This window comes from Anomaloglossus baeobatrachus, chromosome 2 (genome assembly GCF_048569485.1).
Source record: "Anomaloglossus baeobatrachus isolate aAnoBae1 chromosome 2, aAnoBae1.hap1, whole genome shotgun sequence".
Taxonomy (NCBI): Eukaryota; Metazoa; Chordata; class Amphibia; order Anura; family Aromobatidae; genus Anomaloglossus; species Anomaloglossus baeobatrachus.
This window is the reverse complement of record NC_134354.1, coordinates 726885569-726903939: the sequence shown is the minus strand read 5'-3', so window position 1 is coordinate 726903939 and position 18371 is coordinate 726885569. Positions and strand designations below refer to the sequence as shown.

The 18371-nt window shown below is 43.7% G+C and overlaps 1 protein-coding gene across 1 annotated transcript in view; it reads right to left on the bottom strand.

Annotated features, from left to right (window-relative positions):
• Positions 1–18371, bottom strand: part of FLT1 (fms related receptor tyrosine kinase 1) — a 157729-nt gene that overhangs the window by 82880 nt on the left and 56478 nt on the right. Inside the window, exons 3-4 of the mRNA XM_075337366.1 lie at positions 17449–17669; positions 5562–5686 (exon numbers count right to left, since the gene is read on the bottom strand). Of these exons, the coding sequence (XP_075193481.1) occupies positions 5562–5686; positions 17449–17669 (346 nt within the window). The remainder of the gene's footprint in view (positions 1–5561; positions 5687–17448; positions 17670–18371) is intronic.

Genomic DNA, 18371 nt, shown 5'->3' with positions numbered 1-18371 from the left:
CCTAGCACTGCTGGGAAACCTGGCGATGAGGAGCAGGCGATCTGAACACATTGCCGCGTGTGACGCAGCAATAGTGCTCTGACACACGATGGGAGCCATACAAAGTATAGCCCCCTGCCTCGCCTGGACTACAGGCATGTTCAGAGGCGATCCTCCACCAGTGTGACAGTACCATAAGGAAATCCTGAACACATGACCTGCACCCTCCAGACCTGGAGGTCCTCACCTCTGCTTTAGTTGATCAATGTGTGATTGCTGTAGGGCCGCACCCGACACCTTGGATGATCAGCTCTTCTTAATGTTGGCCAGATTTGCTGTTATGAAGGTGCTCCATCTTGTATGTAGTGACAGCGGCTAGATACCGCACATCCGCCCTCCAGCCATCACACATTGATTACCTATAGTAAGGCCAGACCATCAATGTTAGTCAGGACAACCTCTATACATTTGTTTTATGTGCAATACTACCTCAATGACATTTATTGTCACTTAACTGTTAAAAAAGTTGGTATGTAACTAGTGTTGCATTGCCATATTGTGTTCCACTTGCTGGGATTTGTAGTGCTCTGCACCACCAGCAGAAGTTGGACCCATGCTATGTTAGCATTTAAACATTTCTGTTCCAGGTTGTGTTGAAAAGAACTGATTTTGCTATTCAGTATCCTATGCTTCCATATGTTGGTGTGCGTACAGTATGTGTGTACAATGTGTGTATGTATGTGTGTCCTTTGTGTTCAGTATGTACAGTGTGTGTGTGTGTTGCACATATAGTGACAGGCAGCACAGTAATTGCAACTCGCCTTTATTTTCAGGAATTATAATCTTTTGTAGGAGCGACACATATCAGAGCACTGACTAATGTAGAAAGGACATGTACAAAAAACACCACATAAAAGAGGAGCGAGGGCCCTGTCCAGAAGAGCTGACAATCTGAGGAAACGGAAACAATAATGCTAAAAACTGTTTTTACTGCTTCACTAGATACATACAAGGGTGTACAATGAGGTTCCCAATGTACAGGGGAGGTTCTGCATCACCACAAGGTGTAGCAGAGGGTTTTTTTTTAAAAAAGAGCCGTTTTTTGAGCCGAAAGAGCCGATTCTTTTTGGTGAGCCGAGCCAAATGAGCCGGCTCATCAAAAAGAGCCGGACTGCCCATCACTAGTGCCGGTTATTCTTGATTCTTTTGGATTCTGGTCTTGGAGGAGGAAAGAGCTGCTGTTACCCTCTCTTGGAGTTCCTGTGGTGGCTGCAGTCTCGGTGCTGACTGCAGCAGTCTATTGTGGTGTTTTCCTCCTGTCTGTCCACCTTTCCCAGTGTGTAGTTACAGTTCAGTGGTGAGGCTAGCATCCATCACCTACCGACACCTTAGCCAGGTACTATTGCAGGGTCTCTCAGGGCTTATGGTTCCTGCTCAGCGACAGGTGAGGAACCTGAATAGGGACTGGCTAGGAGTGCAGGGTACAGTGGTAGGTAAGTGAGGAGGTGACCATCTTCCCTCTCACTAGCGCTAGTGCCCACCATTGTTAAAGTGTTCCTTGTTTACCCCTTGTTTGTTGTTGTATTTCCCCTGTTTAGTTGTGTGTTCGGCTCACGCTCAGTCCGAGCATGACATCAGGTCTAAGAAATCTATTTAGCAAAGCAGATTTGTAAGCAGATTTCACTATACCAACTGCATAAGACTGTGTGCGCACACTGAGTTTTTGGTTGCAGATTTGGTGCAGTTTATTGTGCAGTTTGTTGCCCAAATCTGCATGTCTATCCTTATGCCAGCAAACTCAATGAGAATCCTGAAGTGTTGTGCGCACATTGCTTCATTCTTACTTGTAATTTTCAATGCAGAAAAAATCTGCAGTATGTGAATTGTTTGTGCATTATTTCCTGCATTTTTTAGCTCTTTCAAACATTGACTTAAACGCATGATAAAAAAAACACACCAAAAAGCGCATGCATTTTTTGGTGCAGAAAATGTCTGCAGTGTGCGCACATATGTAGCGCCCCTGAGACCCTCAGGGCACTACTGGGAACTGCATCCTCTTGGGAATGCAGGACCTACCCCTTGGGACCTGGAGTACAGTGCCGATTCCACCAACACACATCTAAAATCCTAGTTCTCGTCTCCACACTGGGCATAAAGGGTTGACCATGTAAAGGGATGGTCGCCATGGGAACGAGTCTCTGGGTATAGCCAGCCTGGTGGGAGGGGTTAGTGAGTCGGTAGTGAGGAAGAGAGAAGGGAGCACACAGGAGAGGTGTGTGGATGTGCCTGAGCTGGGTCCGTGTAACGGTGACCCCGGGGGCACAGGAGAGAGGTCGCCAGGACGGGTACCGAGATACCGCTGGGACCGGAGCACGAATGGGGCACAGGGCCCTAGGTCAAATGTCAGGTTTCAAACAGTTTGATAAGTACCTGCACGGTGCGGACACCTTCACAGACTTCATCGAACCAAATAATCCGGGGGCATCAGCAGTAAACTAGGATCGGGTTCGGACACTTACCTGCCCACAGGGTTCGCACTGCCCGCCGTACGGAGAAGACTGTACCCCAAAAGGGACAGTCGGGGTTCCCAAACGCCTCAAGCTATGGGGACTCAATCTACAGAGTGCCGGGGACAGAGCAACCTGGGTCACTACATTGGCACTGGTCCTCCTGGGACCTGAACCAGCAATCCCTGGGTTCACAGTGAGTAGAGACTGTTAAAGACAACCTGGTGTGGTCTCCATTATTGTCCCACTACATCTCCCAGGCACAGCCCTACCTGCGAAGGGCCTACTATCACAGCTGCCACTACCACCATCCCTGGGAGTACCCACATTGAGCAGCGGCTGTTCCCCATCCTTAACTGCAACCCGCAGGTGGCATCACATGACAAAAACTCTTATCGCCGCTGTAAATACCCCCCCATTAACAAACGTGGCCCAGGGCACGGGAGCGGTCAACGGCCACCAGAGTGACTTTCCCATTTGCAACCGCCCGGGACCGAGTATCCCCTTTCCTGGGCGACACACATACCTTTAGGAAATTATTGCAATGCACAAAAGGGTGCTAGGTATGTTTAAAATTCAGCATCAGAAAAATTAACCAAATGAAGAAATTTAAAAAAAAAACTAACATGGAATTTTAGACCCATTTTGATTAGAATGTATTTTCAAGTGATTTATAATTTCTTTACACAAGCAAAAACTGAAGGGATGTCCAGAGTCTTTGAACTATAGGTGATTTGACAAGTCTGTGACAAATGAAAATGTTCTGCCAGAATCCTACATCCGTGGACTGATTTAATGTCTGTGAGTAACATTTTCATCCTACTTCAAAACTTAGAGAACAATGAAATTGTCCTTGAAGATAAACTCAGCGAATATATCTGACAAACTCCTAATAGTGTTGCAAATAGATGACGAGGCATGACATTTTTCAAACTTATTTAAGGATCTATACAATAGGAAACAGGTTTTCTTTTAGACAATTTATAAAAATCTGCCCCAAAAATCTTCACCTTCACATAACAAAGAATCATTCTTGAAATCATCCACTATCTGCAAAAGGTTAATGAAATATTGCTGTTTTCCTCATGCAAAATGAACAAACATACTAATATACTTTAATTGTGTGCAGGCCGCCCAATATCTGCTCTGCTGTACAAGCAAGAGGCTGAATTTACCCTGTAATCAGAGTTGATATGCTCAAGTTACAGGGGAAATCAGCAAAATATAGATAATTGTTAAGGAAGGTGCACACAACCTACATGGCTCGATTCATCAAAGCTTTCTCACCAGAAATTTAGCATAAAAAGCTTTGAAAAGTCACAACATTTTTGCGCTATTGAAATTGTACGAATATTTAGCGACTTTTAGGATTTTCACTATAGTTTCTCTCAACTGGGGGAGGGGGAGGTGTCCCCCCGCTTGTCAAATTCATGACACAACAAATGTGACCAAAGTAAGATTTGTTTTGAGGCACACAAGGAGGCGCACCTCACTTCGCACATGGCCTGATTCATAAAGAGGCTCGTACTTCGCCCCACTCCCGAAAACATTTGTGAAAAATTCCAGTCTTGATGAATCAGAGTCAAAATGTAATTTTGTTATTCATTGTGGTCATAAGAAAAATATATTTAAAAAATTGAAAAAGGAAGATTTTTGTGCACTCGCCGTAAAATATTTCTCACAGCCTTCCTTGGGGGACATAGCAAACCATGGCTGCTGTGCTCCCCAATTGGGCTATAGAGAAAGGAAGATTTTTGTGTACTTGCCAAAAAATCTCTTTCTCGGAGCCTTCATTGGGGGACACAGGAAACCATGGCTGCTGTGTCCCCAAATTAAGTGATAGAGAAAGGCAGATTTTTGTGTACTCACCTTAAAATCTTTCTCAGAGCCTTCATTGGCGGACACAGGAAACCATGGCTGCTGTGTTCCCCAATGAAGCGATAAAGGAAGATTTTTGTGTACTCACCCTAAAATTTCTTTCTCGGAGCCTTCATTGGGGGACACAGCAGCCATGGTTTCCTGTGTCACCCAATGAAGCGATAGAGAAAAAGATGTTTATATCCATTTTTTTCTTTTCATTTGAATGTAGCAGAAAAAGAAAATTAAAAAATGGCAGATATGAGCTATATATAAATTATTTGAATATCTGAATGAAAAAAACATTTTGGATCTTTGAATGTGAATTTTTTTTAGAAAAAAATGCCTTTTCATGAATATGAATTCATGAATATCTTCATGAATATCTGCTCTGCAGTAAAAGCAAGAGGCCGAATTTACCCTGTAATTGAGTTGATATGCCCAAGTTACAGGGGAAATCAGCAAAATATAGATAATTGTTAAGGAAAGTGCACACAACGTACAGGTTTACCTGGTCTTGAATTGCTTAATTTTCTAAACTGCAGAAGTGACCCAATTTCAATTCATATTCCAGGAATGGGAGCGTTTTATGTAACCTGTGAAGCTACAAAACAGATGGGAAGCTTCTCCTGCCTTCTCTATGCCGACCATGATGAAGGAGGCTGGCTGTTCGGGTCAGTTCCTTAACTAAGCCAGGTGACACAGAGGCAGAAAACGGGACTGGATTAGCTAATGAACTGGGAGAGTCTTTCTGCCCCATTCCTTATCATTGAAGATGCAGAAAACGATAAGGAGGCTGGCTTTGTTAATGAAACGGAATCAGTCAGCCCACTTCATCAAGTCTCCAAACACAAAAAGTGGAGAGAAGCTCTTTACCTTTGCTGGGACATCACAACTTTCAAAGAATATTCTAAGATATTCATTCATTAATTAATAATATATATGTATGATTAATTAATAATTATATAATAACATATTATAAAATAATTATATTAATTATATATATATATATATATATATATATATATATATATATATATATATATATATATATATATATATTTTCCTTTGGCCTGAGACCAGACCACTGATGTAATATAGAAAACTAAAATACATTTGTGTTTGCCTAGTTTACATTTGGCATACAATATTGAACTTTTTTTCACATTCAATATCTACAGACTTTTTAAATACAAGTGTCTCCATATTGTACAGTACCTGTCTCAATGTGACGGTGATATTCGGTGATGTAACCCGGCAAGGAATAACCAGCCTCTCTCCTTCGGTTATGGTAATTATTTGGGGCTCTCGGTTATGTGTGTCTACGAACGCAGTGCGCTCATCTGTAAAATAATCATTAAAATGATGATGAATGAAATAAAATAATTATATAATCGAGTTATCAATAAACCAATGATTGTTTTTCCCCAGTGCCTAATAGAAAAATTCATGATCCTCAGGGGGAATAGGAGCCATTCTGCCACATCAAAAGATACCAGTATTACAAATGGCACAGTCAGTGAGGAACACTGTTTTTAAAGGGAATCTGGCAGCAGGTTTTTGCTATGTAACCTGAAGGCGGCATCAGGTAGGGGCTGAGACATTGATCTCAGGGATGTGTCACAAATTAGGCTTTGTGCTGTAGTTTTACTACAATCAATATTGATCAGCAGGAGATTATTATACCTGGACTACAACTCATGTGTCTCTTAAGGCCGCATTACATGCAATGACATCGCTAATGAGATGTCATTGGGGTCACGGAATTCGTGACACACATCCGTTCTCGTTAGCGACGTCGTTGCGTATGACACGTACGAGCGGACTGCTAATGATCAAAAATACCTTATCGTTGACACGTCGTTTATTTCCAAAATATCGTTGCTGCTTCAGGACGCAGGTTGTTCGTCGTTCCTGAGGCAGCACACATTGCTACGTGTGACACCCCGGGAACGACGAGCAACAACGTACCTGCGTCCTGCCAGCAACGAGGTGGGCGTGTTGTTTATGCAGCTGGTCACCGCCCCTCCGCTTCTATTGGCGGGCCGCTGTGACGGCGCACGAACCTCCTCCTTAAAAAAGAGGTTGTTCGCCGCCCACAGCGACGTCGCTAGGAAGGTAAGTAGCGTGTTAAGGCTACTTTACACACTGCGATATCGGTCCCGATATCGCTAGTGTGGGTACCCGCCCCCATCTGTTGCGCGACACGGGCAAATTGCTGCCCGTGTCGCACAACAGCCGTCACACATACTTACCTGTCCGGCGACGTCGCTGTGACGGGCGAACCACCTCCTTTCTAAGGGGGCGGTCCGTGCGGCGTCACAGCGACGTCACTGAAGCGTCACTGAACCGCCGCCCAATAGCAGCGGAGGGGCGGAGCTGAGCGGGACGTAACATCCCGCCCACCTCCTTCCTTCCGCATAGCGGCCAGGAGGCAGGTAAGGGGAGCTTCCTCGTTCCTGCGGCGTCACACGCAGCGATGTGTGCTGCCGCAGGAACGAGGAACGACTTCGTTACTGCTGCAGTAACGATTTTTAAGAATGGACCCCCATGTCGCCGATTAGCGATTTTGCACTTTTTTGCAACGATGCAAAATCGCTTATCGGTGTCACACGCAGCAACATCGCTAATGCGGCCGGATGTGCGTCACAAATTCCGTGACCCCAACGACTCCGCATTAGCGATGTCGCAGCGTGTAAAGCCCGCTTTACAGCGATATTGTTCACCATGGGCAGAGATTTGCCCGTGACGCACAAACGACGGGGGCGGGTGCTTTCACTGCTGCGTGTAAAGCCACCTTTAGTTCAAACCATGCCCCCAATATAAAATGTGCATATAGAGCTGCTAATCAAGACTACGTTCTGAACTCTGCTACATTTACTGCATGAATTTCTTTCATTGTATCACAACTGCTGCACCCAGTAAACTAAGTGATATATTGTTGGAATCAGGGTCTCTTTCTCTAAATTATGCTATCCTCAGATGCAATAGCAAAAACCCGGTGACAGATTCCCTTTGAAGAGTTAAGCCACTGGCATCTGTATATCAGCATCAATCTTTCAATTTTAATTAAAAGCAAACATGTATGTAAATTGCATATCTTAACACAAAGAGAAGTGCAACAAAAAATTAGGAAATATAGAACTGATCGCAATGCAAAGAAGATTTCTCATACGAGAGAAGAAAGTCATCAAGTTCTGGCCAATACTACAGAGAATAGTAGAATGCTGCCATCCTCTGATTGGCCATTAGACAAGGGTGATGAGTGCACACCCTCTCAAAAGCCAAGCTGATTGGTGACTGATATCAGCTCATCCGAACCTTAAGACAAAGAGAGGAAATAGCCCAGTAACACCAGAGAGGAAGCTCAGACTTAAACTATTCTATTTTAGTGACTTCTGAAAAAAATAGTGATTTTATGCATTACAAAACCTTGACTGTTCTTTTAAAAATAGCTTTTTTTACGGGAGTAATGCTGATTGGACTTCTCCGTTAAATCTTTTTTAGTGAGGACCGATTCAACAATCTAATAGTAAATAGAAAAATCAACTCGAAAGCACCAGACTGGTAATTATCAACCTACCTGTATATGTAGCGCCCCTGAGACACTCAGGGCACTACAGGGAACTGCATCTTTACAGGGATGCAGGGCCTACCCTCTGGGACCTGGAACACCAGTGCCAGCAACACCAACACACACTAAAATCCTAGTTACCACTCCACACCGGGGGGCACTGACTAGTCAGACAAGGGGAAAGGCCACCTAGAGGGTGGAGGCTGACCAGAGAACTAGACAGCCTGGTGGAAGTGGACTGCAGTCAGTCAGTTTACAGGGAGTCAGAAGTAGAGAGTGAAGTGGAAAGACGTGCCTAGAGCTGGGTCGTGTAACGGTGACCCGGGGGCACAGGAGAGTGGTCGCCAGGGTGGGAGCACCAGAGTACTGCTGGGACCAGAGCACGCACGGGGCACAGGGCCCTAGATCAGGTGACAGTTTCATACGGCCTGGCAAATACCTGCACAGTGAGGGAACCTTCACGGACCTCACTGACCCACAAATCCGTGGGCATCAGCAATAAATCAAGGATCTGAGTTCAGGACACAGACCAGCCCTACAGGGTCCACACCGCTCGCCGTACAGACTGCCATGAAAAATGGACAGTCGAGCCCCAAATGCTCCACGCTACAGGGAACCAACCACACTGAGAGTGCTGGGGACACAGCAACCGAGTCATCAACTGGCACTGGAAATACAGAGACCTGAACCAGCCATCCAAGGGTCCAGAGTGAGTAGCGACTGTTAACTACAACCCCGGTGTGGTCTCCCTTATTACTCCATTATACATCTCCCAGGCTCAGCTCTACCTGCAGAGGGCCTACCACCACAGCTGCCATTACCATCAGCCCTGGGAAATAATCAACTTAGCAGCGGCGGTTACACAATATTAACCGCAACCCGTAGGTGGCGTCACACAAATGACTTTAATCTCCCCTGTAAATACTCCTCATTAAAAGCACCCAAAGTGACATTCCCCAGTTATACACTGCCCGGGACCGAGTACCCCATTCCCTGGGCGACACAACAATCTATTAGTATATAGAAAAATCAACTCGAAAAAAACAGACAGCTAATTATCACCCTACCTGTATACACATCCTTTAGCTTTGTATAGGGCTTTACCTCTTGGACCACATGTGAGACACCCCTCTAGCTGTTATTGAGATGCAGCTGGAGAGGGAGTTTATGAAGGAGGGAGGCACTAGGCCGATCTCCTTCACCACAGAGACCCTGTGAGCGGATGTGACTTCAGGTGGGGTGCATGACACTTACTTTTTTCTTCAGGCCAGTGTCAATCACTGCCGTAGACAGTAACTCACGCAACAGTGGAGTTCACATGGCCAACCAGAATCATTCACTTTTATTCTTCATACCGTTATGACAGACATGGCCTTCTTTCGTTTGGTGTGGAGTACTGCTCCTCGACCAATTCCCTCCCGCTATCTTGGATCTCATCTTCAAGTTTCGCGGTCTGTATATCCTCTCCCCCTACTCCTCATACCTGCATCTGCTGCTGGCCCCCGACAGTTCTATAGCCAAAAGACTCTCTAAGCTCACCGGAATGAGCCGTAGGCTCTGGACCTCTTAAGGTTACTTCAAGGTTCCCTGATCGGCCCTAGCACGGAGGCCACTTCTTCTCACACTTCAACCCTATCCTGAGATGTCCATTATCGAGACCTCCCTACTGTCCCTCCTTCCCGCATCTGTCAATTCTCCCTTAAACCTATCTTTTCCACTCCGCTGCTAACCTGGCCCAAGCACGAGGTGGTGCCTGTTGGCAACAGTCCTGCTCTACTACTTCTGGAACCCCCACCTAACTGGCAGTATTCATATTTTAACATATAAGACAATGTGACCAGACCTTTGTGTGAAGGGGTCTGGCTGACTGGCTCATTTTAATAACTAAGCCAGACCCCCTCTGTCTATACATCAGCTGTGACACAGAAGTGTCTGAGTCAAACTGGGAGAGGAATTACTGAGACCAGTGGCCACAACTTAGCCTGTAGCTGCAGATCGTAGCACCCCATAGGCTGGAAGTATTTTAGTAAGTTGCATAAGTCACTGAAGTGAACATTCATAGAAGCATTGGTGAGGCAGAATATATTGATACTCTATCATTTGGATAGGTCATTATTATCAGATTGTTGGGGTCCAGCAGTTGGGGGCTCGGCATGCAGCACCCTTACCAATCAGTTGTTACTAGCTTTGGCGGCTGTTGGATGCCAAAAACTGAAGCCAGCTGCACCTGTTCAGCTCTCTTTAGTGTGTACGCTGCCATTGGTAGGGTGCCGGATGTCAGATCCCACTGATTTGATATTGGTAGCCAATGCTAAAGAAAGATCATCAATATCTTTTAACTGGACAAGCCCTTTAATTGCAATTTTCTATTATAGGACAACACCTTTAACACTTTTGGATTCCAATTTAGGACTATAAATTGCAAGGTCCCAGTGCAAACCCTAAAACAAGTGCATTGAGCAGCTTAGGCTGCTTTCACACATCCAGTTTTTGCCATCAGGCACGATCCTGCGAAAAAACTGATGCAACGGATCCGGCGAAAAAACAGATCTGTCGCATCAGTTTTATCCATGCGTTCCTTCCATTTTTTGACGGATCCGTTGTGATACTGAGCATGCTCAGTTCAAAAAACCGGATTAGTCATTGGATTCCGTCATATGCCGGTTCCGGCGCCCATAGGCTTCCATTATACAATATGCCGGACGCGCGCCAGATGCGGCGTGGTCCGTTTTTTTACCGGAGACAAAAACTGTTGCATGCTGCGTCCTTTCCGGCAGCCGGATGAAGAATTTTCACTGGATCCGGCGGACGCCACATGCAACGCAAGGCCATCCGGCACAATCCGGTGCTAATACAAGTCAATGGGGAATAAAATGGATCCGGCGCTGGATCCGTTTTATTCGCATTTTGCCGAATTGTGTCTGACGGCAGAAACCGGATGTGTGAAAGCAGCCTTAGACAACCAATAGTTCCCAGGCTTAAGATAGAACCTCTGAAAATATCAATATTTAGTCCTGTACTTCACACAAGGGAAGTTGTAGTCATATTATAAGTGGATAATTTCTAAAACAGTAACCATGGTATCCATATTATTATAATAAGGCGGTGCCAACAATGATTTCCTTCTATTTTAAGGACTTTGCAGATTGTGGATAACCATTGAAAATCACGCTTGTTTGCCAGGGTTGCTAGATGTGTGAGGAGGTCAATAGTTCTATACTTTTTATCATCTGTAGAAATGATTACTGGCTCTCCCAGAGGGACGCGGTCATTCATATCACAAAATTAATATAACAATTCCAAACTGTGTAAGTGTTACAGAGCAATTTCCTGTATTCTACCATAGATAACACGAAAAGGTGGACAAATAGCCGCTCTGTAGACATAATGTCACCACTCGTTGCTGCCAGATCTTATTAAGACCCCATAGTCTTGTTAGTCAGAAACACATTGTTTAAGGTTTAGACTTATTTCATGTGAGAAAGTAAGTTACTGCAGTATTTCAGCCCAGATTTATTAGGACTCCATAAAATAGATGTCATCTATGGAAATTGTTCCATGGGAAGAGAAGAGGTGATGCAACCTCAAGGTTCTCCACCTACGGTCTATGTGGACAATATACTTGATATCTAGTTATGTCTCTCAATAGGCAACACAATGTATAATTCTAGCCTTGAGGAAATTTTCACAGTTGTGGGTAGAGATGAGATGACCGGTGGAAGTTCGATTCGGTGGGTTCAGCCAAACTTTAAATTAACATTGGTTTGCGACCAGAACTTGACCTGAACCCCAGTGGAAATCACTAATTGTTCAACCAGCCATAAACAGATAATTTCTGGGGTGGGTGAGTGAGGTTTTTCCATTATTTTCTGATCATGCTGTTGTTACCCCCGATGCGAGCCGATCAAACACTGCACTGGGCTGAGCACCGAGCATACCCGAGCACAGTGATGCATGCGCGAGTGGTGTTGATAGATAAAGCACCCGTACTTTGAATCTAAACTCTGTTTTTTAAGTAAAGTCTGTATTTGGCACATACACTGAACCTCGGGTTCTCTCATTTCTACTTGTGGGTTTTAGAAGATCAAAAACAACCTTTCTACTTTAGATATATACATGTCATAGCGGGTAACCCCTGCTCAGGAACACCCTCTATAAGACAAAGCAGAGCACACCTGCAAAGAGAAACTTCTATTCTACAGATACTTTTGACCTGATGGCAGGTCATCTTTAAGCTCCAGGATTCCGATAAATTAGCGATCAGCTGGCGATTAGCTGATCACTGTAGATCCAAAAGCTAAATCCCCCTAGATTATTATCACAGGGGGGTGTGATAATAATCTAGGGGGATTTAGCTTTTGGATCTACAGTGATCAGCTAATTGCCAGCTGATCGCTAATTCATCGGAATCCTGGAGCTTAAAGATGACCTGCCATCAGGTCAAAAGTGGCCAATTTTGGGCTCTAAAATTATTCCCAGTGCTTCCCTGAGTATGCCGCATTTTTTTTTTTTAATCCGCTATATGGTTCCAGAGATATAGGCCTTTTTATTTAGTGCTAAAGGGGTGTGGTCACAGGGTAATTATGCAAAGCAGCCTAAACACACGCCCCCGAGGATCCTGTGATCAATGCTCCTAAAGACCATAAAAAAGACCCACATTTCTGGAACTGTATAATGGATTTATGAAAGACAAAAAGTAAACATTCAGGGGAGCAGCAAGAATAAAATAAGAGCAAAACGGGTCATTTTTTTACCTGGTGACAGCTCCTTTTGAAATCACAAAACCTCTATTGACAAAAGACCTAAAAATTGTCAAATTGAAAAAGCTCCATTTTTAATAACAGCATAATAAGCATTTATGTAATTCAGAGAATTCCTACTGTTGGCAGTGAGAGTAATTTGGCAACAGCACAGGGGTGCCATGAGGATTTTACATGTCTTCTGGCTTCAATGCAGATCTGTCAGCAAATTATCACCTCCTGTACAGCAGTCTACATTACCCTATTGAGCACCGCAGCGCTAAGGAGGGCACTATTGTCGGAGGAACTCACAATACTAAATGTTACATTTCTTGTCCTGCGTATCCTAATAAACAAACTTGTAATTTCCTTCAGATACAGACAGTAGACCTTGAGATACATTAGTATTGCAGGAACCGTTGGCGCCATCATACATGAAGAGGTGAAGAATCTGCATCCTTCCACTCCAACAGCCAAATTGTTGAAGCCAATGTCGTTTTCCAAGAATATATTTTAATCCAGTTTTACCTTAGGCCCATGACGATTTGGGCTTGTATTTAGTTGATATAAGCCATTTGGATAACATCTGACATACTTATCCTCCCCAGTTTGTTACTTCCTGGTCCAAAGAGACTGTCAAAGGGGTTGTCTGGCCCACAGGAAGTTGGGAGTTCCAGAGGATGAGACGGGGTACAAAAGTTCAGCCAAACACTGGAATTTAGACATCGGCAGGCAAACAAGGAAACAATAGCTTGGAAGAGGGAGGAATGCCATGTTTGTAAAAAATGAGAAAAGAATGGAATTTCGAGATTCTTTTTGTCTTAAGTCTCATTATTTCATTTTTTTCCTCAATCATTGAAGGGACTTTTATTCGCCAAGTGATCTTTTTTGAAGACTCAAAGTATAGGTCAGCAATAACTAATAGAATTACTAGTTATGTAACTTAATATTTTAGTTTACATAGGGCTCGTGCCCTCATCGTTGGATAGCTGCTTCATTCCAGGTCCCTCCTACGTCAATTCCAGTCCTGTTTTTGACACAGGGCATCATTTCAGGTATCAGCACATGACAGAGAACCCTTCCTGTCTGAAGATCATCTGTGACAATGAAGGAGGCTGGCTCTGTTCTGGTCACATCCCAACATGATGAAGGGATGGTTTAGGAAAACCTGCACAGGGGGTTGGACCCGATGGACCTTGAGGTCTTTCCAACTCTACCATTATATGAACATAGATGACCTATCATTAATGGGACCAAATCTCCAAGACCAGTTTGGTAAACAAAAAAAGATGGGTTGAGGCGCTTTAGCTTTATTGTCACAAACCTTTCACTATTTATCCATCATCCATGAAGCTTAGTCCAGCTCCATGAAGCTCCATGGATCTGACCTTCAATAATCAAAATTAAGCGCCTATCCTATCCATTCTCTAAGATAATTTAGTTTAAGCTCACTACAGTTTACAGAATTTTATTGTAAATTATTTTTTTTAGTACAAAAATGAATTTAAAATGCAAATTAGTTAGAATACAACTGCATCGAAAATCACAATAAAATATCCTCAACATCCTGTAGATTGGCATCTTCCATCAGTTAATTCAGCTCAACTAATCTGGTCAATGTGGCTCTCGGAGTGTCAATTATTAGAGATGAGTGGAATCGTGTATGTTCGGATTCACTGGGACTTTAGTTTAAAGTTCGTTTCGGGGCCCAGACTTGATCTGAAGTTGTTCCCGAACTCCAGATAAGTCAATAGGGACCCAAACTAAAGGGCTAAACTTGAGTAACGAGAAAGTGGAAGTCAACAATTGGGCAGTTCGGTTCTTCGCCCACATACAGCCAGCCATAACAATAGCATTTAGGAGAGGGAGTGCGGAAGGTTTTTGTTTGGACACAGTACACCCAAAAATGTTGTTTTTGCCCCCAGTGAAAGCCAATCAGAGACTTCAAGTGGCTCGCACTAGGCCGAGCACTAAGCATACCCAAGTACAGTGATGCTCAATCGAGTAATCAGCATATGAACAGCACCCAAACTCGGACCCAGACTTTTTTTAGACCATGTTCGGGCTCGAGCCTGAGACACTCAGCGTTCAGTGTGAAACCCGAACTTTATAAATTGGGTTCACTCATCTTTATCAATGTTACTAGTTATTCAGTGATATAACTCCTATTCACAGAGTTAGTGGAAAACCAGACGAACTACAATGGTGGTCATAGACAAGGGCAGTATAAAGGCAGATCATTCTGCTGTTATGGTTTTCTTGGTGAGAGGGGGCACTGATTTTTCCAATCCTCTTTACTTTTGGGTTGTCAAAACTTGATAAAGACACTATAGAAAAACTGCAATTTTGGAATTGGACCAAGCATCGTGAAACACATCAGACACTTATGTTGAAAGTTGAAAAACATTCACTTCTTGGGTTTTCCACCTCTGGGTCACAATATTGTTTTAACTTAAATTCATGTATATGGAGCTAAATATTTTTGAAATTAGATTTCATGAAAATTCTTGGCTTTTACAGGCTCTTTGTTTTTAGGCACATTCACCTGTGATGTGGTCTGTAGTCATAAATCAGCTAAGCGGAGTAGAGATGAGCGAACGCAATGTTTGGTTTTCAAGCCGAACACATACTTTACAAAAAAAACCAACAGATTTTGGGTTCGGAGCCCGCATGCTTTACATATGCTGACCACACTCGGTGCTCAGCTGTCACGGACTTTCCCCTGTTGCGGAGGTTTCAGACATTTTCAGGGTCAGAGTCTCACTTTGTCTTATGGGACTCTGCAGATTACATGAATTCCCTTTCCTTTGGGGAGGAGAGGGTTAATTTGAGCAGCTCCTGACTCCTGATCAGGTGTTTACGGTCAGGACGACAACCAGGTTCTATAAATACCCTCTACATCCACGAAAGGGTGCTGGTTATTTTCTATCATTAGGAAGCTTGGCCAGGAGGTGGAAGGAGCTGTTATTTGCTCGCTCAGTTCTGTTGGCTGCAGCATTGGAGTTTGCTGCAGCCTTCTCAGGTATGTTTGTTCTGGTTTCGAAGTTCCCCAGTAGTCTGTTTATTCCCCCCTTTTATTTTGTCTCCCCTCGAGCACCTTTTGTGGCTCTTTTGTGTGTGGTTACCGTGTGTTTGAGTAGGTTTTGTTGTTGTTACCCCTGTCTGTCCATATTTGTTGGTGAGGTGTTGACTCCTGTTCTTGCCCATTCCCCCGGGTAGTGGGTTGTGGAGGAAGGGTTATAACATTAGGGACGAGGACAGGAGATAGGGCCTAAGGTGGTGACCTCGACCTCCCTACCATTGAGGGTACCTCCAGGGTTATGGTGAGCGCAGTAGCAACCAGCTTTAAAACCAGAATAGGCTCCCCTGGGTTCACCGAAGTCACTCCGTGATATCAGCCCAGTGCAAGCCGTTGCAGTGTTTGATCGGCTCGCACTGGTGGTAACAGCGTAATCGGATGTAGTGTGTAACCCACCCAGAAAAATAGAAAAATAGCGTTCGCCCTCCCCCGGATGTGTTCTGCTTATGGCTGGCTGTTTGTGGGCGGAGCTACAAACTGCCAATCATTGACTTCCATTGGGGTTCGGGTCAACTCCCAACCCATGGAGGCTCGGATCAACTGCACGAGTTTGCTCATCTCTACAGAAGAGCTCAGAAAAAGAGATAAAAGAGTTACAGACTCCCTGTCAGACCATCAGAACAAGGTCACTGATTGATTCTCAGTTAACTCATTTTGCAGCCAGCAATAGACAAGACTTTAGAAGGCAAATAGTGCAAAATTTTTAATGAAACTCAATTGGAAAACTGATTTTAAGCCCTAATTGCATGTATAATTAAGAAATAGAAATTGTCCAAAATGGTGAACAACCCCTTTAAGGCGAGGCCTATTTTAATCTTTAGGCACCGAACATAGAACAAAAAATTCAAAAGGAAACCGATTAGGTCAAAAAAGTATAACAACTTTATTATTAAAAATGATTGCCAACTGGCAGAAAACCTAAAAACAGTGGCATCACATGTATTAATATTGTGTGCAGTGAGGGCAAGTATCAAAGTACAGGTATTACAATATTAGTGTTGAGGCCGATTAAAGGCATACAAAAATGTAAAACCAATTCATAATACTATAGCTGAAAGTTGTTAGAAAAAATTCAAAAGGGTTGGAATATCATGTCAATTTACCATCAATAGTATAACCATACAGAGAAAAACCCACAGTTATCAGCCTGCACGTGTACAGTGGTATTGACAGTGGTATGTAAAGTGTAAGTTTACATGTAAAAGTGGGGGAAGGGGGAGGGTTTACAAAGTGTGTGTACACATGTATAAGTGGAGGTTGAAGAAGTGTATACAGAAAACAATTTTTATGAAGCATATATAAGAGTTGAAAGAACTATAGTGCAGGGAGTAGCTGTGGCAAAAATTCAGCCAAGATTTAGGTATAAAGAAGAGACATATAGAGAGGTTTTTTACCTGGACACGGAGATACCAGTGCTCACATGTGATGCCAGCCCCAACGCGCACGTTTCGGCGTCACCTTCGTCAGGGGTATTTTAATCTTTGCGGTGGGGATCCCTCTCTGTTATCTTATACCACTGTATTTTGAGCACTACGGCTCCAATTGTCCTCTACGGGACTGCCAAATGTGGCCGTATCATAGATAGTGAATGAAGAGGTGATAGGATGAGTTAACCCTTTAATCATAAACATGCGCTGATGATTTTTGAACATTTTTTTTAAACCAAAATGAAGTCCAAAAGTACAAATAGGACCATGAGCAGCTCAGATTTACCTGACACAAATATGTAGATTGCAGTGGGGTTCTTGGCGGTGGTGATGTACGGGTAGTGGCAGCTGTAGAGCCCGGTGTCGCTGAGCTGGGCACTGTGCAATGTGAGGCTGCTATTGCAGGGCATGTCGGGGCTTCTCTGGCCGGAATTATCGCTTATATGGAACCTTTTACTTTCTTTCCTGGAGGCAGCTGGGAATTTCCAGGAAACTGTTTGATCACCTCTAAGAAAAAGAAAGATACGACGGATGATTAAGAAAGGAACCAAACATGAATTTCATATTAGAAGAAAAAAAATCTTTCAATCTGAAAGACAATGTGACAAAAAGTCAGCTGTGGTCATTACCAACTCAATGGCAAAGAGTGATTTTATAACAATATCAAATATTCCAATAGGATCGGATTTCTCAGGAGTTTTGCATCATTTTTCCATCATTCTTGAAATGCCAGATTTTCTAAATAAATCCTTGGCACTTGCTTGTCATGGTGGCCGTGATATAAACTGTCATACTGTCATAGTGTATACCAGCTCTATCCTTAAAGGGAATTTAATTTGTCAGCAGGTTTTTTCCACCTAATCTGGAGCAGCACAATGTAGGGGCAGAGATCCTGATTCCAGCGATGTGTCACTTACTGGGCTGCTTAGTGTAGTTCTAATAAAATCACTGATTAATCAGCAGGGGATTATCATTACATGACTACTTGGCATGCTGCAAGTAGTCCAGCATATTCATGGGCTCTGTATAACTGCTAGATCTGCAGCAGAGAAAACATTGATTTTATCAAAATAACAGCAAATAGCTCAGTAAGTGACAAATCGCTGGAATAGTGTCTGCCTCTACAGTATGCGGCTCTCAGATAGGAGAGCAAAAACCTGGTGACAGATTCCCTTCAAAGGGGTATGCTCATCACCAAGATTCTATCCC